Source organism: Neltuma alba, unplaced genomic scaffold (genome assembly GCF_004799145.2).
Source record: "Neltuma alba isolate B1F8T4 unplaced genomic scaffold, ASM479914v2 tig00010802_pilon, whole genome shotgun sequence".
NCBI lineage: Eukaryota > Viridiplantae > Streptophyta > Magnoliopsida > Fabales > Fabaceae > Neltuma > Neltuma alba.
The window spans coordinates 319,189-340,029 of NW_021635616.1; the positions used below are offsets into that span (position 1 = coordinate 319,189).

The 20,841-nt window shown below is 36.3% G+C and overlaps 3 protein-coding genes across 3 annotated transcripts; all 3 read right to left on the reverse strand.

The window, feature by feature from the left end:
* Positions 1 to 2,277: 2,277 nt before the first annotated feature.
* On the reverse strand, positions 2,278 to 5,752 carry LOC114759259 (probable glutathione peroxidase 5). Its single transcript, XM_028948413.1, has 6 exons — positions 5,589 to 5,752; positions 5,425 to 5,501; positions 5,232 to 5,293; positions 5,001 to 5,119; positions 2,753 to 2,920; positions 2,278 to 2,644 (listed from the first exon to the last, which is right to left on the reverse strand). The coding sequence occupies exons 1-6, from the start codon at positions 5,640 to 5,642 to the stop codon at positions 2,612 to 2,614; spliced, it is 513 nt and encodes a 170-aa protein (XP_028804246.1). The 5' UTR covers positions 5,643 to 5,752; the 3' UTR covers positions 2,278 to 2,611.
* A 2,065-nt stretch (positions 5,753 to 7,817) lies between these two features.
* Positions 7,818 to 13,409, reverse strand: LOC114759251 (BTB/POZ and MATH domain-containing protein 2). Its single transcript, XM_028948396.1, has 4 exons — positions 12,684 to 13,409; positions 10,747 to 11,095; positions 9,061 to 9,337; positions 7,818 to 8,338 (listed from the first exon to the last, which is right to left on the reverse strand). Exons 1-4 carry the CDS (start codon positions 13,109 to 13,111, stop codon positions 8,160 to 8,162), a joined length of 1,233 nt encoding a protein of 410 aa, XP_028804229.1. The 5' UTR covers positions 13,112 to 13,409; the 3' UTR covers positions 7,818 to 8,159.
* Positions 13,410 to 14,815: 1,406 nt separating this feature from the next.
* On the reverse strand, positions 14,816 to 18,917 carry LOC114759184 (elongation factor Tu, mitochondrial). The gene is made up of 12 exons (XM_028948298.1): positions 18,636 to 18,917; positions 17,835 to 17,910; positions 17,629 to 17,721; positions 17,447 to 17,521; positions 17,149 to 17,253; positions 16,950 to 17,040; positions 16,644 to 16,849; positions 16,198 to 16,281; positions 15,903 to 15,968; positions 15,758 to 15,820; positions 15,405 to 15,645; positions 14,816 to 15,243 (listed from the first exon to the last, which is right to left on the reverse strand). Exons 1-12 carry the CDS (start codon positions 18,815 to 18,817, stop codon positions 15,173 to 15,175), a joined length of 1,353 nt encoding a protein of 450 aa, XP_028804131.1. The 5' UTR covers positions 18,818 to 18,917; the 3' UTR covers positions 14,816 to 15,172.
* Positions 18,918 to 20,841: the final 1,924 nt, after the last annotated feature.

The following is a 20,841-nucleotide window of genomic DNA, read 5'->3' on the forward strand; positions in this document are numbered from 1 at the left end:
AAATCTCCTCGACAACATTTTGATCATCAAGCGAGGTTGTTCTGATAAAGCTCTATGATACTAGCTAGTCTCTAGTTTTGTCCGGAAAATGGTTCTCAAACCCCATAAGATTTTCACTGGGAGATTTAGCTCTTTTACCATGTATCAGATCATCCTGACGTATTTTTATCTGATGATAATAATATTCACACAACTTTCAGAGAGTCCAAAAACCAAAACCTTGTCTATTGAAAATTTGAGCTTTCTCAAAAACAAAAAAGAAAAAAGAAAAAGAAAACTATAGAGTGGCTCATAGGCACATGCAGAAACAAATAGGCTCAACCTCTGTTGGTAGAGGCAAATGGTGAGAGGGCACATAATGTTAATGAGAAGGGGAGGTGGGGCTCAACTTCGTCTTATGATTTATGCCTCAATGACAAACATCCAATATTCGGATTGGACAAGCTGACTCAGGTATGCGATGCTATTTGTCGCCTTATATTTGCCCATTTCCCGCGTTCTTTATGAGATGACATTTACTCAATTCCCCCGACATGCGCATCTGATCTCCGGTATCTTAAATATGTGATTGAACTGTTGGCCAAAAAATTTATATATTTGATGGAACTATAATTTCTCTTAGCTTCTTCCCTACATCTTTTAATATAAGACCTTTTACATAGTTATATTAAATATTTATATTATGACCTTTAATTTAAATAACGGATTTCAGTTGACTGAGGATAATTTGATGAAAAGTTATAAAATTTAACTAATGCTATAGAATTTTTTTTTTAATTTTAGAAGAGTAATTGATGAAGCCCTATAATAAAAACTAAGAAGAGTCAGGAAAAATATCATGCAATCTATCAAAACCAGCAAATTAAAGACTTCTGGGGGTTTATTTGCCTGATTTTAAATAGCTCAGTGTCAACCTGGTAGGCTTTTTTTTTTTTTTTTTTATAACAAATTTAGGTTTTTCAAGCAATTATATTGTGCTATCCATGGGATCTCTAACATAAAAGGTACTTGGGATTAAGTTGGATCTTAAAGATAAAGCTTTAATATACTTTGTATCTCATACTTATCAATTATTTTTTCACATTATTCTTATTCATTGCACGTCAAGAGAATTTGCATCAAAGTAGTTTCAATACAAATGATTTAAAAGGATATTTAAAAAAAATTTACTCATTTAACTAGTTTTTTTAACTTCCATGCATTAACTAAGTAGATTTTATATTAAGAAGCCCATGTAGCATTTAATAATAAAAGGAGGGGGAACACTATGCTCATTCATTCAAGACTATTCATGGACACATTTGATGAGAAATTTCGTGTGGCACAGAATTTGAAAAATCTTGGAGTGATCGTATTTTTGTCTGGCCAACAACCTTCCAAGTAATCAAGACCATTAAATGTCACATAATTGGAACTTAATAAATGCATCCATAGTTACATTAATTGAGCAGAGAGCACGCGCAAGTCATGGTGAATGGAGGAGCTTTTCCACACGAGGCCACAATCATGAAGAGTGAATGGAACAAGAAGATGAAGGGCCAGAGGGTGCCCCCAAGAGAGTCCATGGTCACGTGCACTGTGTCTCTGTAAAGCAGAACCCGAACGGGGTCGCTGTCCATTCAACATGCCGGCCTCTGATCATTGCCGGCCGCGTCAAGACCACCTCAAAACCCTTCCTACTCAGAAACTTCCTGGTGACTTTGTTCACAGAGGTTGTTCTCACGTTAAAGGACTGTGCCCCACTTTCATTTCTGTGCGACTCCATAAGCCGACATAGTGGGACCCGCCTCTATGAACATGGGTTTTGTTCGCACCACAAGGGCAAGCCGGGGTCTTTGTTCTCGGCCCATCTGACTTCCATTGTGGTTTAGCTGGAGCTAGAGATTGCAACAGGGAGCTTTCATGACTTCTTTTTTTGGGTGGGTCTCTCGAGGTAAACGAAGCTTTCATAGCTTTGTCTCTGCAGAACTGACCCATGACTGGTAAAAATCAAAGTCAAGGGATAAGATTTTTGTGGTGCAGCAGTGTTAAGTCGACCCCCACCACCCTAGTCTCTTCTTTTTTTTTTAGGTGAACCTTTCACGTGAACGTGATCGGGGAGTGCTGTAACCTGCAGGTTTACGTCTGAGTTTAGCTTGCTCATCTGTATTTTTGTTTCCCGTCTCTTCCAGTGTGCTTTCTGTGTAACTTTGTCTCATTCTTAAACAAGGATATTTCTCCCTCGGCAAACGGGGGGGAAAAAGAAAAATCAAAGGAGATTTCAATGCAACGTCAATATTGATTATTCTCAACTGGATATAAACACCATACCATTAAATTAAAATAATAATACAAAATTTATCACTGCATTTTACAGCCAAACTATTTCCACTTTACATCGGTGACGTTTACATGAACAAATGACAAACTCAAGTCAACTTATCCACAACTCAACTTCTCAAACTAAGAACTGGTATCACAAAGGCCAAAACAGAACTCTGATAAAACAACGAACACAAACAGACGTATGATATCAATAAATAATCTGCGGAAGAAACAAGATCTATCAAATATACATTGCTTTGTTACAGACATCTTGAACGCGGTCACTAATTTGTAGTTGTGGACTCACTCAAGCCTCCCCCAACGCCTTCTTGACGTCATTCTGTGAGAGAACATTGATTCAGCACATTCGCATTTGCATACCAATCTTAGCACAACACATATAGAGAATGAAAGAGTGCCCGGGGCGTGGGGGGAAGAGGAAGAATACCTCAAATGCCAGTGGTGGAGTGGTTGGGCCATAACGCTGGATCACATGGCCCTCCTTGTCAACCAAAAACTTGGTGAAATTCCACTTTATCCTAGAACCCAGAAATCCACTTTTCTTTGATTTAAGGAATTTATACACCGGAGAGGCATCTGGTCCGTTGACACGCACCTGCATGTTTAAAGGAACAAGTCAACCAATGCTATAGTAAAACAACATATGGCATGTTAAAAAACGCATCACACACCAATAGAACAAGTTTATTAATTCTTTCTGAAAAGGCGAACATAATCATCCATGCGCAGGGCATGTTATAGCTTCGTACCTCAAAACAAGTTTTTCCAGATGGCTTCTCTAGCATAGATGGGAAATGGGAGAATTAAACTCCAACTAAACATTTCTGAGGCCCAGAGCATGCTTAAACATCAATATCTTAATTTCTTAACTACAAGAAAATTCAGATGGAAAGATACTACTTCTTGTTCAGTGTTTAGAAACAAAGCTTCGCCTCGTTATTTTACCCTTGGTTCAAATCACAGATGAAAGATAATGAACCGCATTCAAAAGCTTCAGCAAATTCACAATTTGCCTTTTGTTGTTAATTCTCGTCATAGGGTGTACATTAGCTAAATCTTTTCAGCAAATCACACAAACGCTGATTTGGCAAGCAAACCATCGTTTCTTGAAAATGCAGACAATTTCAAATATACAATATAAGCTCCAACTAAATGTCCTTTGTAACCAAATCCAATTGCATAGGAAATTGATTAGAAAAAAATACTCAATGTTTAGAAAAAATGTCCAATGGGTGATTTTGGAAATTGATGCCAGAATCGTGCCTATTGGTTTTTTTTTTCCCCCCTTCCGTGATGTTCCAGCATCTATCATAAAACAGGAGTAAATCGGACTTTAGGAAACATAAAATGCCAGGAAGCAAATTAAGCCTTTTGTTCAAGTTCGATTTCCATTAGCTACATTCAGCTGTCTTTAGCTGTGCATGCATCAAGTTAAGCAGATAGATCATGGCAACCTTCTTATGCCTGAATCAATGTTAAAAGTAGATTTATTTAATCAGAAAATGAAGAGTTGGCTCCGAAATGTGTTTATATAGAAGTCAAGCAGCATTTTTAGCATGCTCTTAAATTGAGGGGGAAAAGGCAAAAGATTAATCTACCCACTAAGGAAATTTATCAACCAGCAATATTCTTGCTTCCCTCCCTAAGCCCCCATGAAAGGAAAAGAATATCTAACAATGCACTTGCATTTTGCACATCATAAATTGGTGACAAAGAATCACTTTCTTCAGGGGAAGCAATCTGTCCCTTAAAAACTCATTCAGTAATCAAATTGCGAAAAAGGAAAAAATAAACATGCATAAAAAATTTGAAAAAAATAGATAAATACATTCAAACGCAATATAAATTCCAACAATATGTCCTTTGCAAACAAGCCACTTGCACGGAAGGCAAGTCTGGCCAATATAAACAATAAGGCTTAGATAAGAAGTTAATGGATGATGTCACAAATAGGTGCTAGAATCCAGCCTTGGGTTCTTTTTGTTTTGTTTTGCAATGTTTGCAGCATCCATCAAATAACAGGAGAGAATCACACTTAAGGAAACATAAAATGCTAGGAGGACACAATTAGGAAGCCAGAGCTATGTATGCCTTCACTATTCTCTTCTAAAGGCACAACACACTCATCTATGTATCTTCTTTTTCTTTTTTCTTTTTTTGGGTTTCCTTTCTGGTTAAAAGATAAAATCATATCCGTATCCTTGCCCGTCAAGTCATAATAAGAGACAAGTTGGGGAAGGAACTAGCCTCTAGTTGGGGTGACATAGAAAGGTTAGATTCTACTAATTAGACATCACATTTGACAGGTACTAAGCGTGTGTGTGGGTTTTAATGGAACAACCAACCTCGACTCCTATAATTCTAATACATCGTAGACAATGACTTCATAACTACGAACAGCAGTTTATCCGTGTACAATATATGAATTCCTAACAATCGAAGTGTCAATTATAATCGTTAGAAAATAATTTAGCTGGATCTAGCACTCGATTGAAAAACACAGTCAGAACCCAGACCAAGATATTACGATGTAATTGTATTTTCTATTTTCACCCTATATGGTAGTTATTTCCACTTAAGCTCAAAAATACCTAATTAACATGAATTAAAAAAGGATGTTAACGATGATTTAAGTAAAGGATCCAGACGCCCGACGTAAACTACATTCTTAATACCTTTCCAAAAATAGGATACTCAGCCTTGTATCTTGTGCATGCAAACTCTTGCGCCTCTTGGCTTGTCCCAGGCTCTTGCTTCAGGAATTGGTTGCAAGGAAATGCCAATATTTCAAGACCTGGAGTCAACCAAACAAAAATTTCTCGACTACGATAAAAGGAAATCTTTTACGACCCATCATTCAAACTCAGTTAACAATAAATTGGTAGTCGCAAAGGCACAAAACATACCCTTATCCTTGTATCTGCCGTAAAGCTCAGTTAACTGAGTGTAATTGGAATCCGTAAATCCACTGTTTATTTTCGGGTGAAAACCCCATGAATTCAGTTAGCCAACACAGAGATAAGAATGGGAAAATTTTTAGTCGTAAAGCAAAGAAAATGGAAAGACGCATGGAGAGATGGATTAGGGAAAGAAAATCACCATTTGGAAGCGACGTTAACAACAAGAAGTACTTTCCCTTTGTACATGCCGAGGTCCACGACACTACCCCTGGCATCCTGTGAAGAGTTTACCCAGAAAATGAACAATAATTCCTATAAATCCATCAATACAGCTGGAGGGGCTGAGGCTCGAGACGAGAATACCTTGACAGTGAATTCATGGATGCTTTTTTCCGAAACTGATTGTGAAGCGCCCATTTCCTCTCTTCAGGCTCTCTTCTCCAAAAGCCCTGTTGTCTATTGACGCCAAGCCTCTTTATTGTTGGACATTTTTATCGTCATGTTATTATATATATATATATATATATATATATATATATTGACAGAGCATAGCTGGCCCCAAAAAAATGGCAGAGCATAATTAACAAATGAAAAAATACAGATATTTATTACCAAAAAATACAGATATTTTATTGACAATATTTTTTACAAATCTGCCAGTATTTTATTCCTCCACGGAACAAAGTGCGGAGCACTAACCTGGTTCTTGAAATATCCACGCCATCAAAATGTTGACTGGGCTTGCATTCCACTCTGGATCTGCAAGGATTAACAAGGCTCGCATGATTCTATTTGACAGATCAACATCTTCCTTTTTCGGCTGGCAAAAAAAAAAAAATTTCCCTTCGTCCACCCTCCTCCTCTTTACTCCCAAATATACAAAGTTGTGATTCGGAATAGTCCTTTTTTCTTCGGTTTTATAGTGTAAGTAATCAAATATCAGAATGCGATAATTATGGTAAGCAGTTTTAGCGATTTTTTTTTTTGGCCTTCATTTAACGATTGTACTATGAATGCAACAATTACTTCTGCTATTTCAATTTTGTACTAAAACGGTTATTCCCATCATGAAAAAAATTATATTTTTAGTTTTTAACAATAAATAGGTAGATGTATATTTTTGTAACTTTACTTTTCGTAACCCGGCGAAGGCGGTTGGTCTGGAGCGAAGTGAATGGTTTTTCCGGTGGCACGTGAAGTGTGAAGAGGGATGATTAGGACGCAAGTGGCACTGCACGTTCTGGTGTGAGCAAAGTCACGAATCCTTCATGATCTTCAACCTCCTTAATAAATTCTTGTGTTAATAAAATTTTGATCCCTCAAATTTATCTTCATTTTGTTTTTAGTCCCTCAAATTTTAAATAATAGATTTTGATCCATTGAGTTTCTTTTTATTTAGGATAAAATATACTTTTAGTCTTTTAATTTTACACAAGATTTTATTTTGATCCCTTAACTTTAAAAAGCAAACTTTTAGTCCTCTAACCTTTAAACTCTTAACAAAAAATGATGATATTAAGCTTTTAAATGCTAATAAAACAGTACTAAATGTTAATATATTAAGTTTAATATTCAAAACAACTATGATTGTTACAAAAAATCATCATTTGAGACTAATAATTTTAGAATTAAAGGATTAAAAGTATACCTTTTAAAATTAAGAGACCAAATTAAAACCTTACACAAAATTAAAAAACCAAATGTATATTTTAACCTTTTATTTATAACATTAATTTCTATAATTTAATAAAAATTTAAATCATTCTACCTCTTAAGTAACTAAAATTTATAGTTTGAAACTTGAAAAGTCAAAATCAAAATAAAAATAAATTTGAGAGACTAAAGTTTGAATTAAACCCCCAAATTCTTACACGCCGCCCAATTATTGAAGGCCCATCACAGCTGCCCAGTGCCCACTGATGACATTCTTTTCGCCGAGGCCTTCAGGCTTCAGCTTCCTCATGATATGTCTTTTCAACTAATCAATCATCATAGCATTAATTCCAACGAATCATATGTTCAGTTGATGACAACGTATCTCAATAGTTGTTTATTTTTTTTAAATTTTTGTTTGTTGATAAATAAGATTTAACGGCCCTGACCCACGTGGTGTTCTTCTTTCAAAATATTCAACAATTTTCTTTGAGGCGATTTTCCTTTCAAGTGATAACCTTTATTTCTTCTCTAGTATTTTTTTTTTTAAAAAAAGGAAACAAAACAAAAGATAACCATTATTTTTGACTCATTGACAACGCGTAAACGATGGATGCTTTTTGTCGGCCAAAAATGACGGCTGCTTTTGCTGACCAGCAAGTACCTCCTCCCTACAAGGCTATCGCAGGGTCTCGCCTTGGTCGCTATTTTCTTTTCATTCGTGAGGCAACGGGTGAAATTTAGAAGCAATTAGCAGTAGCCATTGAACATCATCAAACATTTTTCTCTTTCATCAAAGGCTTTCGTAAAGCTAGCAATTCAGAACACAACTGACATGCCACTCAAACCAAACAGACGGTGAAATGTTTTGGCCTACATTATTGTTAAATTTAAAATAACTGAAATATATTTCCAACAAAATAAAAATAGTGAAACATGTTGGTCCCAATTCAGTAGCAACATCAGTAGTCAAACTTCTACAACGAGGGAGTGCGTGAAAATAACAACTTAAAAATCCCGAGTGCATACACTGATTAAGCAACTACCAATACCTTTTTGCCTGTTAAGTTCTTGAGAGGGGAAATTGGAAAAAAAAAATATCGAAATCCATATGGAAAGGCCGACCAAACATGATACCTTTACTTATCTTAGATATGGATACAAGAGAATTGACAATTGCATCTAGCACTATGAGACATATAATCTCCATCTAAAGATTTTAATATTTTGCGAGACGAAAAGGGGAAAGGTTGTGTGTACAGAAAGCTGTTAAGTTTCTGACTAGAGCCTTTGCTTCACCCGTCTACCATTTATGTCACTGCCATCGAGTATTGCTTCATTCCTATCCTTGTACATGAAGTCCGACTGCTCGGTAAATCTAGCCACGTACTCCAAGAGCTCAGTCAGAACAGATGGGCAGCTTTCCTTCAGGTACTCAAAACCATCAGTCTGCATCACAGCTGAAGATAAGGAGGGAAAAACGCTTCAGTTGGTGATTCTGTATTGTGAAAACCAAACTTCGCCCGAAAATTTTTATTACAATCGGTCCCATTTACTGACATAACAAAATTTCGAAAACGTCTTTCATATCGTCAGAATTGCTTTCGTGAAAAAGATGATTAAAATGTGTTTGGAACTAGCAAATTGCAAAACATTACACCATCCTCAGTAAAACCAAACCCTGGAAAATATCTAATGAGGCAAATCTATCTCACCAAGTCCTATTTCATGGCCCCATATCTTTCAAGGTGAGGAATAGAAAACTTCTGTTACATGAATCCGATTTTCATTTAATCCAAAGAAAGCCGTCCTTTCGTCAACATATTTTTGTCTTTCATTCCAATAATACACAATTAGACAGAATCAGATTCGATAGATATTGATAACTCTTAAACTGTGTAATAAACTGGAAAAATCCATCAGACCAAAATACATCTCTCATTATCAGTTTGCATCTCACCGTTCAACTTCAGACCACAGGCCATATTATTGATAACCATCAACGATCAAGGAAAATTTAACTCAGACCTCTTTTACCATGACATGCCGAATTATAAATCATCTAACATCAAATTTACAACCCCCCCCCCCCACACCCAAAAATTTAAAAAGAGAAAGGCAGCACTCGCATAAAATCTTCACTCATCAAAATAAGATTAAAGTCCAAAAATGGAAAACTCACCTCTGAGATTTTCAGGCGTTGCAATAAATTTGAGACAGACTGCTTTGAGCTGGAAACAATGGTGCTGCTCTGCTAACGCTAAAGTTGTAGCCACAGTATTTATTGCAACATCTACACACAAATTGGCTTCACACATCAACCTAAGCCTCTCTAGGCCATACCGATCAGCTGCTGCTAGCAGATGTTGAGCCATTAAGGTTGTTGCCCATTTCGAGTTCAACCCTGTAAGCTCTTGCATGTCAGGCAGCGAGTCCCAGTATATAAAATGAAGCAACGCCTGCAAAATAAAGCAACATGGAAAGGTTGAAAGTGAAGAATAATTCCAAAATCACATTGCTTGACTTCAATTTATCAAGCTACTAATTGGCACTTTCTAATAAGAAAAAAGTATTGAATGTCCTATTGTAAAGAAAGAAGATGAAACAGAATCCAATAACTTTAAGAATCAAAATGTTAACAGTTCGTTTCTTGTGAATAAAAATCTGAACCTATGACATTTTTGTTCCTTTCTCAGAAATCAGATATAGATAGACAGAACCACTGAAACCAATTTCTTTCTAAACCCTCAGGACAACACATAAACAAAAATGCAAGAAATGTGCACAAGACTGATCATGATCGGTAACAAGAGGCAAAAACAGCAAAAGGGACCACCTCAACTCCCCATTTAATTAATAATATTTTATTATATCGCTTTATCTCTGACCAATCTTCTTTTATGAAAAGAGAATAAAAACATAGATAGAAATGATCACAATGACCAAATTTTGTAACTAAGGGGGTGTTTGGGTTTTTCTTCAAACCATGATTTTGAAGAGAAAATCATGGTTTGAAGAAAACACATCCGAACACTATATTTTTTCAAAATTACTTTTCAATTTGAAACCATGGTTTGTATAAAAGTAACCAAACACCATAATTTCTTCCAAATCACTTTTCATTTGGAAACCATGGTTTTGGGTATGAAACCATGGTTTTTCATAAAGTAAATTTTTTTTGCTTTTGAAGGTATAAAACCATAGTTTGGGATATAAATATATATGCACATATCAATTACTACCTTTGATCTTTAATGTAAGAGTTAGAAAACTAATTTGTAAATATTAAAAAAATTAATTAAATTATTTATTTATAATAAATATGTGTTTTATTCTCTAAAACACCTATTAACGATATGCATTAGGATTATTATTTGATGTAACATTTAACATGTGCAAACTAACATGAGGACTACTTTGAAAAAAATGGATAAATGTATGAGACAAGATAGATTGATATCTTATATTCAAAATCAAATGGAATACCCAATTAGCTTTTATACTAAGGACCAGTGATAATATTAATTATATTTTTTCATATATAATTTATTATTTCAAACACTATAAATTAAAATCTATCATTTATTAATTATCATATTAGCTTATGTCTTTTTTAGTAATTTGTATATGAAAAAAAAAGATTCTGATAACAATTATCTAAATATTCTCACTTTATCAAAATCACTTTTTTCAAAATCTTTCTCAAAATCTATTCTTTCAAAATCTATTCACAGAATCTATTATCCCAAAAAGTTATTCTCCAAAAGCTATTCTTGAAACCATAGTTTGAGTTTATCCAAACATCCCCTAAATAGCGGATAAAAACCACATTAATCGAAGAGGCAACACAAGTAGCATGCATTCAAACCTTAAAAACAGGAGCCTCCATGTCTTCAACTTTTATACAATGAGTGTCCTGATCTTTCATAGGACCAAAAAGTTGGGCTCTGAAAACAGGAGAACGAGCTGCTAATATCAATTTATGAGCAGCAAAATTTTCACCATGAACTTCAAAATTCACATCACTTCCTTTTTCACTTTCAAGAAGCCGCCCAAATTGCTGGCCTATGTCAGATTGCGGTATAGGTATGGAGTAGATTTTAGGGCCCTCTGTGTATGACCTCACAACACCAACGCTGCAAGTAACACAGAGGCAATCATCTTTAAGGTAATCTGATGTCTCCAGTACTGTTCTCTTGAAAAATCGCTTGTAACCCCTGCATCATCCAAGACAAATCAATTAGCCTTTATCAACTATTACCTTATCACAAGTAGTTTCAGATATATTGTAGATATTTAGCCAAGCATAATGCAAGACCGCACATAAGAATTTTCTGCCATATGCGCCCAACTAAACCCAAGGGGGAAAAATCAGGCTAAACAACTATATGATAGAAAACAAATTGTACAACAACAACAACAAAGCCTTATCCCACTAGGCGGGGTCGACTATATGGATTGCACGACACCATTGAGCCCTATCCAAAGCCAAATCTTTGGATAGATTGTTAATTAAAAGATCTCTCTCAATGACTTCATTAAGCATTGTCTTCAGCCTTCCTCTACTTTTTTTAGAGGACTCCATACTGTTTGCTCAATTCTTCTTATTGGTACATCCCAAGGCCTTCTTTGTACGTGACCAAACCATCTCAATCAGTTTTCTACCATTTTCTCACCAATAGCAGCCACTAAAACTTTTCCTCTTATATGTTCATTGCGGATCTTGTCTTTCCTTGTATAACCACACATCTATTTCAACATTCTCATCTCAGCTTTTCCTCTTATAGAAAACAAATTGTACAAGCAAAAAAAAATGAACTGAAAAATCTTCTCACGAAAGTGCCAAAAAAAAATTGGTGGCACAGATGAAACAGCAGTCTGCGGACTCAAAACCCACAAATAATCTTAGGGACTATAAATGAAACACACAAAAAATCCGTTCACTTAGATAAGATGTCTGCATGACATGTGAGCGGCTCTACTCAAATCACACAGCCCACCCCTCCAACACACCTTTCCTAATTCCTTCCCCCCCCCCCCCCCCCCCAAAAAAAAAAAAAAATCTAAAATTGCAAAGCCTATTGCTAGTGCTCCATGTAATCCTTCCCGGTCAGAAAACATAGACCAAGGCAAAATACTCAGACCTTAAGTTTAGAACCAAACCAAAATCCTCAAATAGGCCTTATATTTAAGACCTACTGGAATAATAAAAATCCAGTTGCCTCCCCTAGGTGCAAAAACCTTAAAAAGTTACAGCTAAATTCATATTCAAATTGTTGTAAAAGGTAGCCCTCCAGCTCCCCGGAAGAAGTTCTTTCCGTTTCCACTTCATTATTACGACAAAATCATTTCCATTAAATAGCACCAACTTGTCCGGTTCACCGGTTAAACTGCAATCGGAATCCATCCGAAGCCATTCGCACAACGCTTTCTCAAACTTCTCATCAACACACCGCATTCTAAGTGTAATGTTAACGTTCAGAACTTAGTTAAGCAGCCTACAGGTCATCGAAAACATATTCACTTTGCTCAAAAGGCCTATAATATGCCTTCTATTGTTTGGTTGCTTCCAGTCCCCTCCCTCTTGTCATTTAAGGTTTCTGGAAAGCGATAGAATACGATACTCAATCCCTCATAGTTTGTAATATGTTTCTTCAGTAAGTAATTTTTTTTATTCCAACGAACAAAATTCAGACTATCCACTGAACGCCCAAACCAAAAAATCAAGGGGCAAGAGTAAAAGAGGAAATGTTAGTTTGCTTGAAATACGAAGAAAGAAAGAGAAATCATATAAAAGCAACTTACCACATGCTGCCACGGTATTTCAGCGTGTACGGCCCGCTTTCCAGCGTCCTCTCAAAATGACTATTAACCTTATGTCTCTCCTTCCCGCTCTGGTCCAAAAGGGTTAGCTCAAAAAGCGCCCTAACGTCCGTCCCCTCACTGGCAAGCGCGATAAATAGTGATACGTAAGTAGCACTGTCCTCAACGCTCTTCCCGTCCGGGTAAAAGTAGATCGCCCACTCATATCCACCAACTGAAAACGTGTCAGATGGTATATATTTGCCGATCCCGATCCCTTTTGATAAGGAATATCCCGAGATCTTAAACTGGTGAGAACCCCTTACAGTATCGGTTATCGATGATGATGAGGTTGTTGCAGGTGCCGAAGATGGGAATGGGGATGAAGAATTTAAGGATGGCTTAGACGTTTCTCGGAGAACCTTACCCATGCGCAAGCCACAATAAATAGATTATCAAAAATCAACCTTTCTAGGGAAACTATCCAAACAAAACGATCGGAGCGGGAGGGTTAGGATAATTTATATGTCCGGATTATCTAGGATCTACTACACGCGAATTCAGGCGCAGAATGGAGTTTCATAACACGTCGGAGTCAAGTCTGAATATTTTCTCGGCAAAGTGAAAGCTCGAAGAGCAAATCTAGGGTTCGGCTAAGGCAATTCTGAAAATGAATTTCTAGGGTTTCGATTCAGGTGAGAGAGGTGGGAGAGAGGGCAGGAGAGAGAAGGAGCAATGGTGAAAGAGAGGGGACGATCTTAAGCTGGCTTTTATATGTTTTCTTCCAATTAGAATTAAAATTATTGGAGAAGCGGACCCCCTGTGTCATGCTCATTTGCCCGTCTTCGCCGACTCTTTCTTTCAAGACACGTGTCTGTTAAAGTGTGAAAATTACCAAAACATAGGTATCTCGTTTAAAATAATTTATTTTTCATGCCACTGGAGTTTATAGATATTCTCGCGAGGGATTTTTCGGCCAGATAATGAAATCTCCTCTTAAATATAAGGATGATTGGATCTTTAATTTTTACTAGTTAACTCTATTTTTAAGAGAGTGTTTGCATAAAAACTAAACTATAATTTTAAAAATAATTTTACCATTTGTCTTATTTTTAAAATATTACTGTTTAATTACAAATCAATAATAAAAAGAACACATGATTAGAAAATTTAACTTATATTTTTTTCAAAAACTATTATATTTATTATAAGTAATTAAATTTTTTAATATTTACAAATTAATTATACAACTTAAATTAATTTTTTCAAGAACAGGAGGGGCATGTTATAAAAAATAACTTGTATTGCTTATTTTAAAGTGATTGCTTAGGGCGGAATAATAAAATAGAGGACGTGCGATACCCACGCCAAGAGCCAAGAGAGAATGTAAGAACTGGAAGGATCCTAACCTACGTGAAAGAATAAAGAAGGCAACCAAATTATCAGTCACTTGATATATTTAGCCTCCATCCAACTCCTAGCAGATAGTAGCTTCAGTTTTTAATATAAAAATTATTTAACTTAGGTAAATTAAAAATTTTAAGAAAATAGTTAATTATAATGTATGTAGTATGACTACTTAAAATATTTCTATATAATACTAAATTATATACCCATTTACAAGTTAATCAAAATAGTTTGAAAAATAATAAAAAAATCTTTAAAAAAAGTGAATTAAAATGTTGTTCTACTTTCTATCTTGATTGACTAATTTAAGTATATTAAAAAGATTATTCAAGTTATTTATAATAAATATATACTGTCTTTTTTAAAATACATTTACTAATAAAATATATCAACTAAAACTACTATTTGATAAAACATTTAACATATGCAACTAACATAAAAACTACTTCGAGAAAAAATGAATGGATATAAAAAATAAAGTAAATTAAATCTTATATTTAAGAACAAATTAAAAATCAAACTAGTTTTTATATCAACTAACAGGCTTAATGCTAACTCAGACTAGTATTGGAGAGAGCATATGTCAAAGTAAAGATGAGAGCGATATTAATCAGTCGAGACCGCTCCCAGTCCTGCGCATCATGTCTCAAACTAGAGTAACTGTTATAATGCAAACTCAGAATAGTATTGTCCCTCGTCGAATCACATCGGGGGCTGGGAGATGAATGTAAGTAATCAACATTAAAGCTTCAATAGAATGGAGAATTTGTTATTTAAAAAGAACATTCCTAAATCCATGCCAACGCGCATGGCGAGCTAACATATCAAGATGATTCACAAATTATTTTCAGTGTATGGCAAACAAAGAGTCGGCAATGACCAAGGGTATGTTTCACAAATTCTGCGCTACAAAAATGACAGTGAAGATGAGCTTCTTTAAAATTTTACTCAATTCCATCCAACACAACTGCTACGTATTAAATTGATTGCCACAAGACGCGTTTTTTCAAGAGAATAATCAGGTCCCAGGGCTTTGAAACCCTCTCGAAAATGTGAGGACTCAGCTTAATCACAAAGCATGCATCTCAGGTCAATACTTTCGACACCACACCCGCACCCACTGTTCTGCCTCCTTCTCTCAAAGCAAATCTTTGTCCTATAAAGGTGCAGAACGCAACATGTAAAAGCCTCCTCATTTCCACCACACAGAGTACAGCAGTTTATAGAAGAAAGCAAGATTTTGCAGAAAGAAAATCCAGTAGCAGAGATGAGATTGAAAAGTTCAAAAAAAGGTAGAGAAAAACAAGTGATACTGACCTGCTTCAAGGGGAACAGGTGAAATCAACTCAAACACTGCAGTAACGTTATCCCCAGGCATAACCATCTTAACATTTTCTGGCAACTCTACTTTCCCAGTAATATCAGCGGTCCTCATGTAAAACTGAGGTCTATAGTTTGAGAAGAATGCCGTGTGTCGCCCACCTTCATCCTTTGTGAGTACATAAATTTCTGCCTCGAACTTCTTGTATGTCTTTAGAGAACCAGGCTTGGCAATGACCTTTTTTCAACAAGAGTAAATTGTCAGCAAAGTAATCTCCCAAACATAATAGGTTGTTCTAAATCCCATTACAAGGTCCAACAAAATGGAAACGCTGAATGGAGTCACTGACCTGGCCACGTTGGATGTCTTCTCTTTTTAGGCCACGAAGAAGGAGACCAACATTGTCACCAGCCTAAGAAAATAGAAAAACCTCCAAATTAGTGGAATATATGCAGTGCCAATAGCTCTTAAGGATAAAGAAACCAGCCACTCACTTGTCCTTGATCCAATATCTTCTTAAACATCTCAACTCCAGTCACTGTTGTTTTCAGAGGGCCACCCTACCAAACAAAATCATAGTATTAAGACCCAACAGAATGGCCAAGGGAGCTCGTAAAATTGTCTGATATAAGAAAATAATTCATCGACTATTTAAAATAAAGCGGGTTCATTAATTATTGACCATGAACAAAAAGGAAAAATAGATTCAGAGTTATGACTTTAACCAATGAAATGGCAAAAGGATCAGAGGGCAGAACAAAATCTAGGAAATGAAATAAAAAAACACACCTGCATTAGACCCAAAACCTCAACTTCTTCTCCAACTTTTATGGTCCCTTGTTCCACACGGCCAGTGGCCACTGTTCCGCGTCCCTTCAACAAAAATTAAAAACATGAGGTAATGGTATCCCAGGAAATCACTGCACTTGTTTAAAATGTGCTTTTTCAAGACAAAAGAGGCAACCGACGCAGATTGTGAGCATTTACAGGCATCTGATATCAAATAGATAAATAAATGTGGCAGCACTCTGTCATTTAGAGTATCATATCTGATTGAAATTAAATAACCTTCACACTTGATCATCTAAAAATTTAAAGCATTCCATGAAAACACGCTTAAAAATATTACAGGAGAAGCACAATAATGCTAGGATACCATAACGTTCATATATTCACAGTAATCAAATACCGCCTGTTACAATAAGATTCAAATCAGAAGTCAAACTCCATTTTACCTGAATAGAGAACACATCTTCAATGGGCATTAAGAAAGGCTTGTCAAGCTGGCGAACAGGGTCAGGGATATATTCATCCACAGCATCCATCAATTTCAGAATGGCCTTTCTACCAATCTCATCATTTGTACCCTGTAAGGCAGACAATGCTGAACCTCTAACAATAGGGATTTCATCACCAGGGAACTTGTAGAAACTTAGCAGCTCTGCCAAATACATTAAGTTAGCATAACAAACTAAGAAAAAAAAAATTCATGAACTAGTTTTCTTTCTGAAGGCGGGAAGAGGAAGCCTGAAATGCCCTACCACGAAGCTCCATTTCTACCAGCTCTAACAACTCTGGATCATCAACAGCATCAACTTTATTTAAAAAGCACACAAGAGATGGCACACCGACCTGTATGATGCATAAAGTATATGTACATTAAACTACAAGTTAAGGCAACTGTAGATTTAAAAGTATGCTCAGGTGGCGTGCAAACCACACTGGAAATAGACTACCTACTTGGCGGGCAAGAAGAATGTGTTCCTTGGTTTGAGGCATGGGTCCATCAGGGGCAGATACAACAAGTATACCCCCATCCATCTGCGCTGCTCCTGTAATCATATTCTACACACACAAAAAATACAATTTCAAATCCGGTTCATGGCTGCACAAAAGCAAACATGCAAAAAAGAAAAAACAACTTTGCTGGATACTACAACACAGCAACAGGATGTTCTAGCGACAACTTCTCCACGTGGTTGCCTTAAAGCGTTAGCCAGGCAAATCATAGAGAAGCAGAACCAAAGTTAGAACTTACTTTAACGTAGTCTGCATGTCCAGGGCAGTCTACATGTGCATAATGTCGTTTAGCTGTCTCGTACTCAACATGTGCCTGAAAATTGAGTTATCATCATCTCAGAATAGTGTGATAGAAAATGCAGTAAACTATTGCATGACCAAAACGGCCTGCCGGAATGATTAAATAATATATGTTCCCACCGTTGCAATTGTGATTCCTCTCTTTTTCTCTTCAGGAGCCTTATCAATTTCATCAAACGCTATAGCCTTAGCTTTTCCTTCTTCTGCTAGAACCTGATAAAAAGGCCAGATGAATAAGTCCTGATGCTACAAGAGTGGATGCTTCCTGACTCGTACCAAAACATTGATTTGTAAGGTTGAGATCCGGAAAATATAGAAGTACAAACCTTGGTAATTGCTGCAGTGAGTGTAGTCTTCCCGTGATCAACATGCCCAATAGTCCCCACATTAACATGGGGTTTTCTGCCAGCAAGTGAAGACGACAGGTGAGAAGGAGGAAAGGGAAAAGGGAATCATCACGTCATGTAACCTGGACACTTCTCCCGTTCACGAAATTGAAACATATTAAGCAAAGTAGCATGACCTCAACCTCAAGTTTAGATTATAATCTTTGTATTGGAATTGGATGATTAACTAGCCGCGAAACAGCCATTTTCTTTATAGGCAAGCGTACTGTGCAGGATGCAGGATGTCATCACTGACCTCAAATAAAGAATTCTGACCTCATTAAGGAAAGGATTTCAGCTTGTGTTTAGATTTGATTGGTTAGATTGGAATTGGATGACTAGCTACCAGCGAGTCTGCATTTGATTTACAGACAAATCTACCGCGCGCGATGTCATAGCAAAAATATTTAATTTGGCGGGATGACAGTCTAAGAAATACATAGCCAGGATTTTTATCTCCGTCGAACAGGAATCTTTTGGTTATTTCGGGGGAAATCATCGTACAAATACTCTCAACAGTAAAATGTGATTGAAAAGAATCCAAGTGAACAAGACTAAAAAGTACTAAATGCAGTACGACGCCGGCACATAGAATGTTGAGCAGAAGGTCGACCGCCAATATATTCATAAAGTCCAATTCTATGACGCGCACGTTTACAGACACCCGATCGTAGGGATCAAAATCGCGATCAGAAGGAGCAGTAGCTCGGAACGTAATAAACGGATTGAGACAGAACTTACGTTCGTGTGAAAGTGGCCATGGACCTCCACCACGGATTGGAAGCAGAGGCTGTCTCATTTCCATGGACCAGCTCAGAAAGCTGGGAATGAGCGAAGAGTGGGGCTCGAGAGCAACAGTAGACTTGTGAAGAAAATGGGAAGAGACGTTTGGAAGCAGAATTTCTTAGAGCCACAGACGCCATTGGAGAGAGAAGATGTCGTTGCTGAAGAGATGAAACTAAAGAAGCAGCCCTAGAAGGGGGAAAATTCAAAGCCTCGAGTGCTGGGAGGCGAAAGCTGCTCTTTACTGGAATGGGGTTTTAGGCTTCACGAGGGTTTTGCTTGCAACGCAGTGTCCGCTCGCACAACCCGACCCATTTGACTTCGCGGGGATGTGGCCCAGTTCTGCCGACCCGAACATCTGGGGTGTGATTTATTGATATGCTGTTTCCCGGGGACTGGCTTTGAATTCTAGATTTTAGGATTATTTTTTTTAATTCTTTGTGCTAATTCACTTTATGTGATCAACTTGATTATTGATGGTTGCAGACTGGCAGCATTGGCAACCCCGAGCACGGGCTGGTTTTGGAAGCCCTCGGGCAACTATTGGGCCTTGGCTAGCAAAGTGAAGTTCCGCACTTTTACATGGAAGGTAGTCGGATAGCTGATTTTGTGACACGTGCATTTAAGTTTTGCTTTTATTATTATTTGAATATTCGAGACATGAAATGTCTGATTAATTTTTCCCTATGCTAAACTAGCTGTTACAATATTTGCATGCTAGTAACGCAAAGGCACGCTTGTTGGCTACGCGGAGCAAGGCACGCTGTTTTCACTTTATAGCCGGGCTCTTTGGAAATGGCTCGAGAGAAAATTGTATCGGAAAGTGTTTCCCAGCTGGTTATCTTCGTTGGGCCCTCTCTCCCACCAGGTACATTGTCCATGTGTGCTTCTTGTGGATAAGCTTCAAAATAGAGGACCAGCCAACCAAACAAATTGGTGGCCACAAGAATTGCTCGTCTGCGACTGATCCTAGGAATGAACAGTGAATCAGAAAACTGTATTACATTCAGTTCTCAATATAAGAGCTAGTTAACTATTTTGAATGAACTAAAAATTAATTAACTTAATTATTCATAACAAATTGTTGTATTCTCCAAAATATTCCTACTATTAGTTATAACTACTATTTAATGATAATAAGGATAAAAGATAGTAAAACTTATGCAAATTACACATACATGTAAACTTGATATAGACCTATCATGGAATATAATACTCCTCCGGTCCTTAATATGAGACACATTTGACTAATTTGATTAGATTAAGAAAGTTAGGTAAGTTAGTTAATTACAAAAAAGTGACATATTTTTCCTAAACATCATAATCATTTTTCTTAATACCCCTCTCCCTCTTCTACTTGATTATGGTTGAGAACTATTCATAGGGTAATTTAGAAAAATTGATAAATATGATAAATAATCTTATATTTAGGACTAAAACTAACTCAAGAATTGGGTCTATATTAAGAACCGGAAGAGTACCAATGATGAATAATTAGAACCCGCCTGAATCAATAAGATGCATGCCTAATTTTATGATTATTTTTAATTAAGATTTATATTATTTTTATGAGGTTATTTCTTATCTAATGAAGTTTTATAATTTTATGATTTGTTCCACTTAGAACTTAAGTCAGGCTTAGGTTGCTCGAAAATCTATAAATAGAACAAAAAATATTTTTATTACAGGTCTTTATAATAGCTCGTTTTCCGCTTATATTTTTCCTTCCCCTTTCGTCCGTATCTCCTTCACTCTCTTGCTGTCCTCCACTATCTAGTCTCTCCCTTCGCTTCTCCATCTCCCTCCACGGTAATAAGTCTCTTATTAAAATATATCTGTTGAACATTTTTGCATTATCTTGTCCCGGAATTATCATTAGGGTTATGGTGCATTTAATATCCTAATTATTTTATCAAGTGTATCCAGTAATTTAAAATATTTTGTGGTGCATTTATCATTTGAAGTATTTTTTTAAGTCCATCTAATACCTTGCAGTATTTTTTAATGTATGCAGCACTCCAAAGTTTTTTTTAGATCCAATTGTAAAATATTTTTTGGTATATTCAATGCCAAAATAAAAAAATATTTTAAAATATTAAATATATCATAATAAAATATTTTAAAATATTGCATGTGTTTGAAAAGATATTTCTGAGTTGCTGAT

Bases quoted from the DNA above. Each gene is read 5' to 3' on its own strand.
- LOC114759184 (XM_028948298.1), bottom strand. From the start codon at position 18,817: ATGGCGTCTGTGGCTCTAAGAAATTCTGCTTCCAAACGTCTCTTCCCA. The intron at 17,041-17,148 runs GTAGGTAGTCTA...TGCATCATACAG, and splicing joins ACATTCTTCTTGCCCGCCAA to GTCGGTGTGCCATCTCTTGT. The intron at 15,821-15,902 runs GTGAGTGGCTGG...CTATTTTCTTAG, and splicing joins AGATATTGGATCAAGGACAA to GCTGGTGACAATGTTGGTCT.
- LOC114759251 (XM_028948396.1), bottom strand. From the start codon at position 13,111: ATGGGTAAGGTTCTCCGAGAAACGTCTAAGCCATCCTTAAATTCTTCA. The intron at 11,096-12,683 runs GTAAGTTGCTTT...TGGATGATGCAG, and splicing joins AAATACCGTGGCAGCATGTG to GGGTTACAAGCGATTTTTCA. The intron at 8,339-9,060 runs GTGAGTTTTCCA...CCTTATCTTCAG, and splicing joins AACGCCTGAAAATCTCAGAG to CTGTGATGCAGACTGATGGT.
- LOC114759259 (XM_028948413.1), bottom strand. From the start codon at position 5,642: ATGGGCGCTTCACAATCAGTTTCGGAAAAAAGCATCCATGAATTCACT. The intron at 5,294-5,424 runs GTGATTTTCTTT...GAAAATAAACAG, and splicing joins GTTAACGTCGCTTCCAAATG to TGGATTTACGGATTCCAATT. The intron at 2,645-2,752 runs GTATTCTTCCTC...GTTCTCTCACAG, and splicing joins CTCCACCACTGGCATTTGAG to AATGACGTCAAGAAGGCGTT.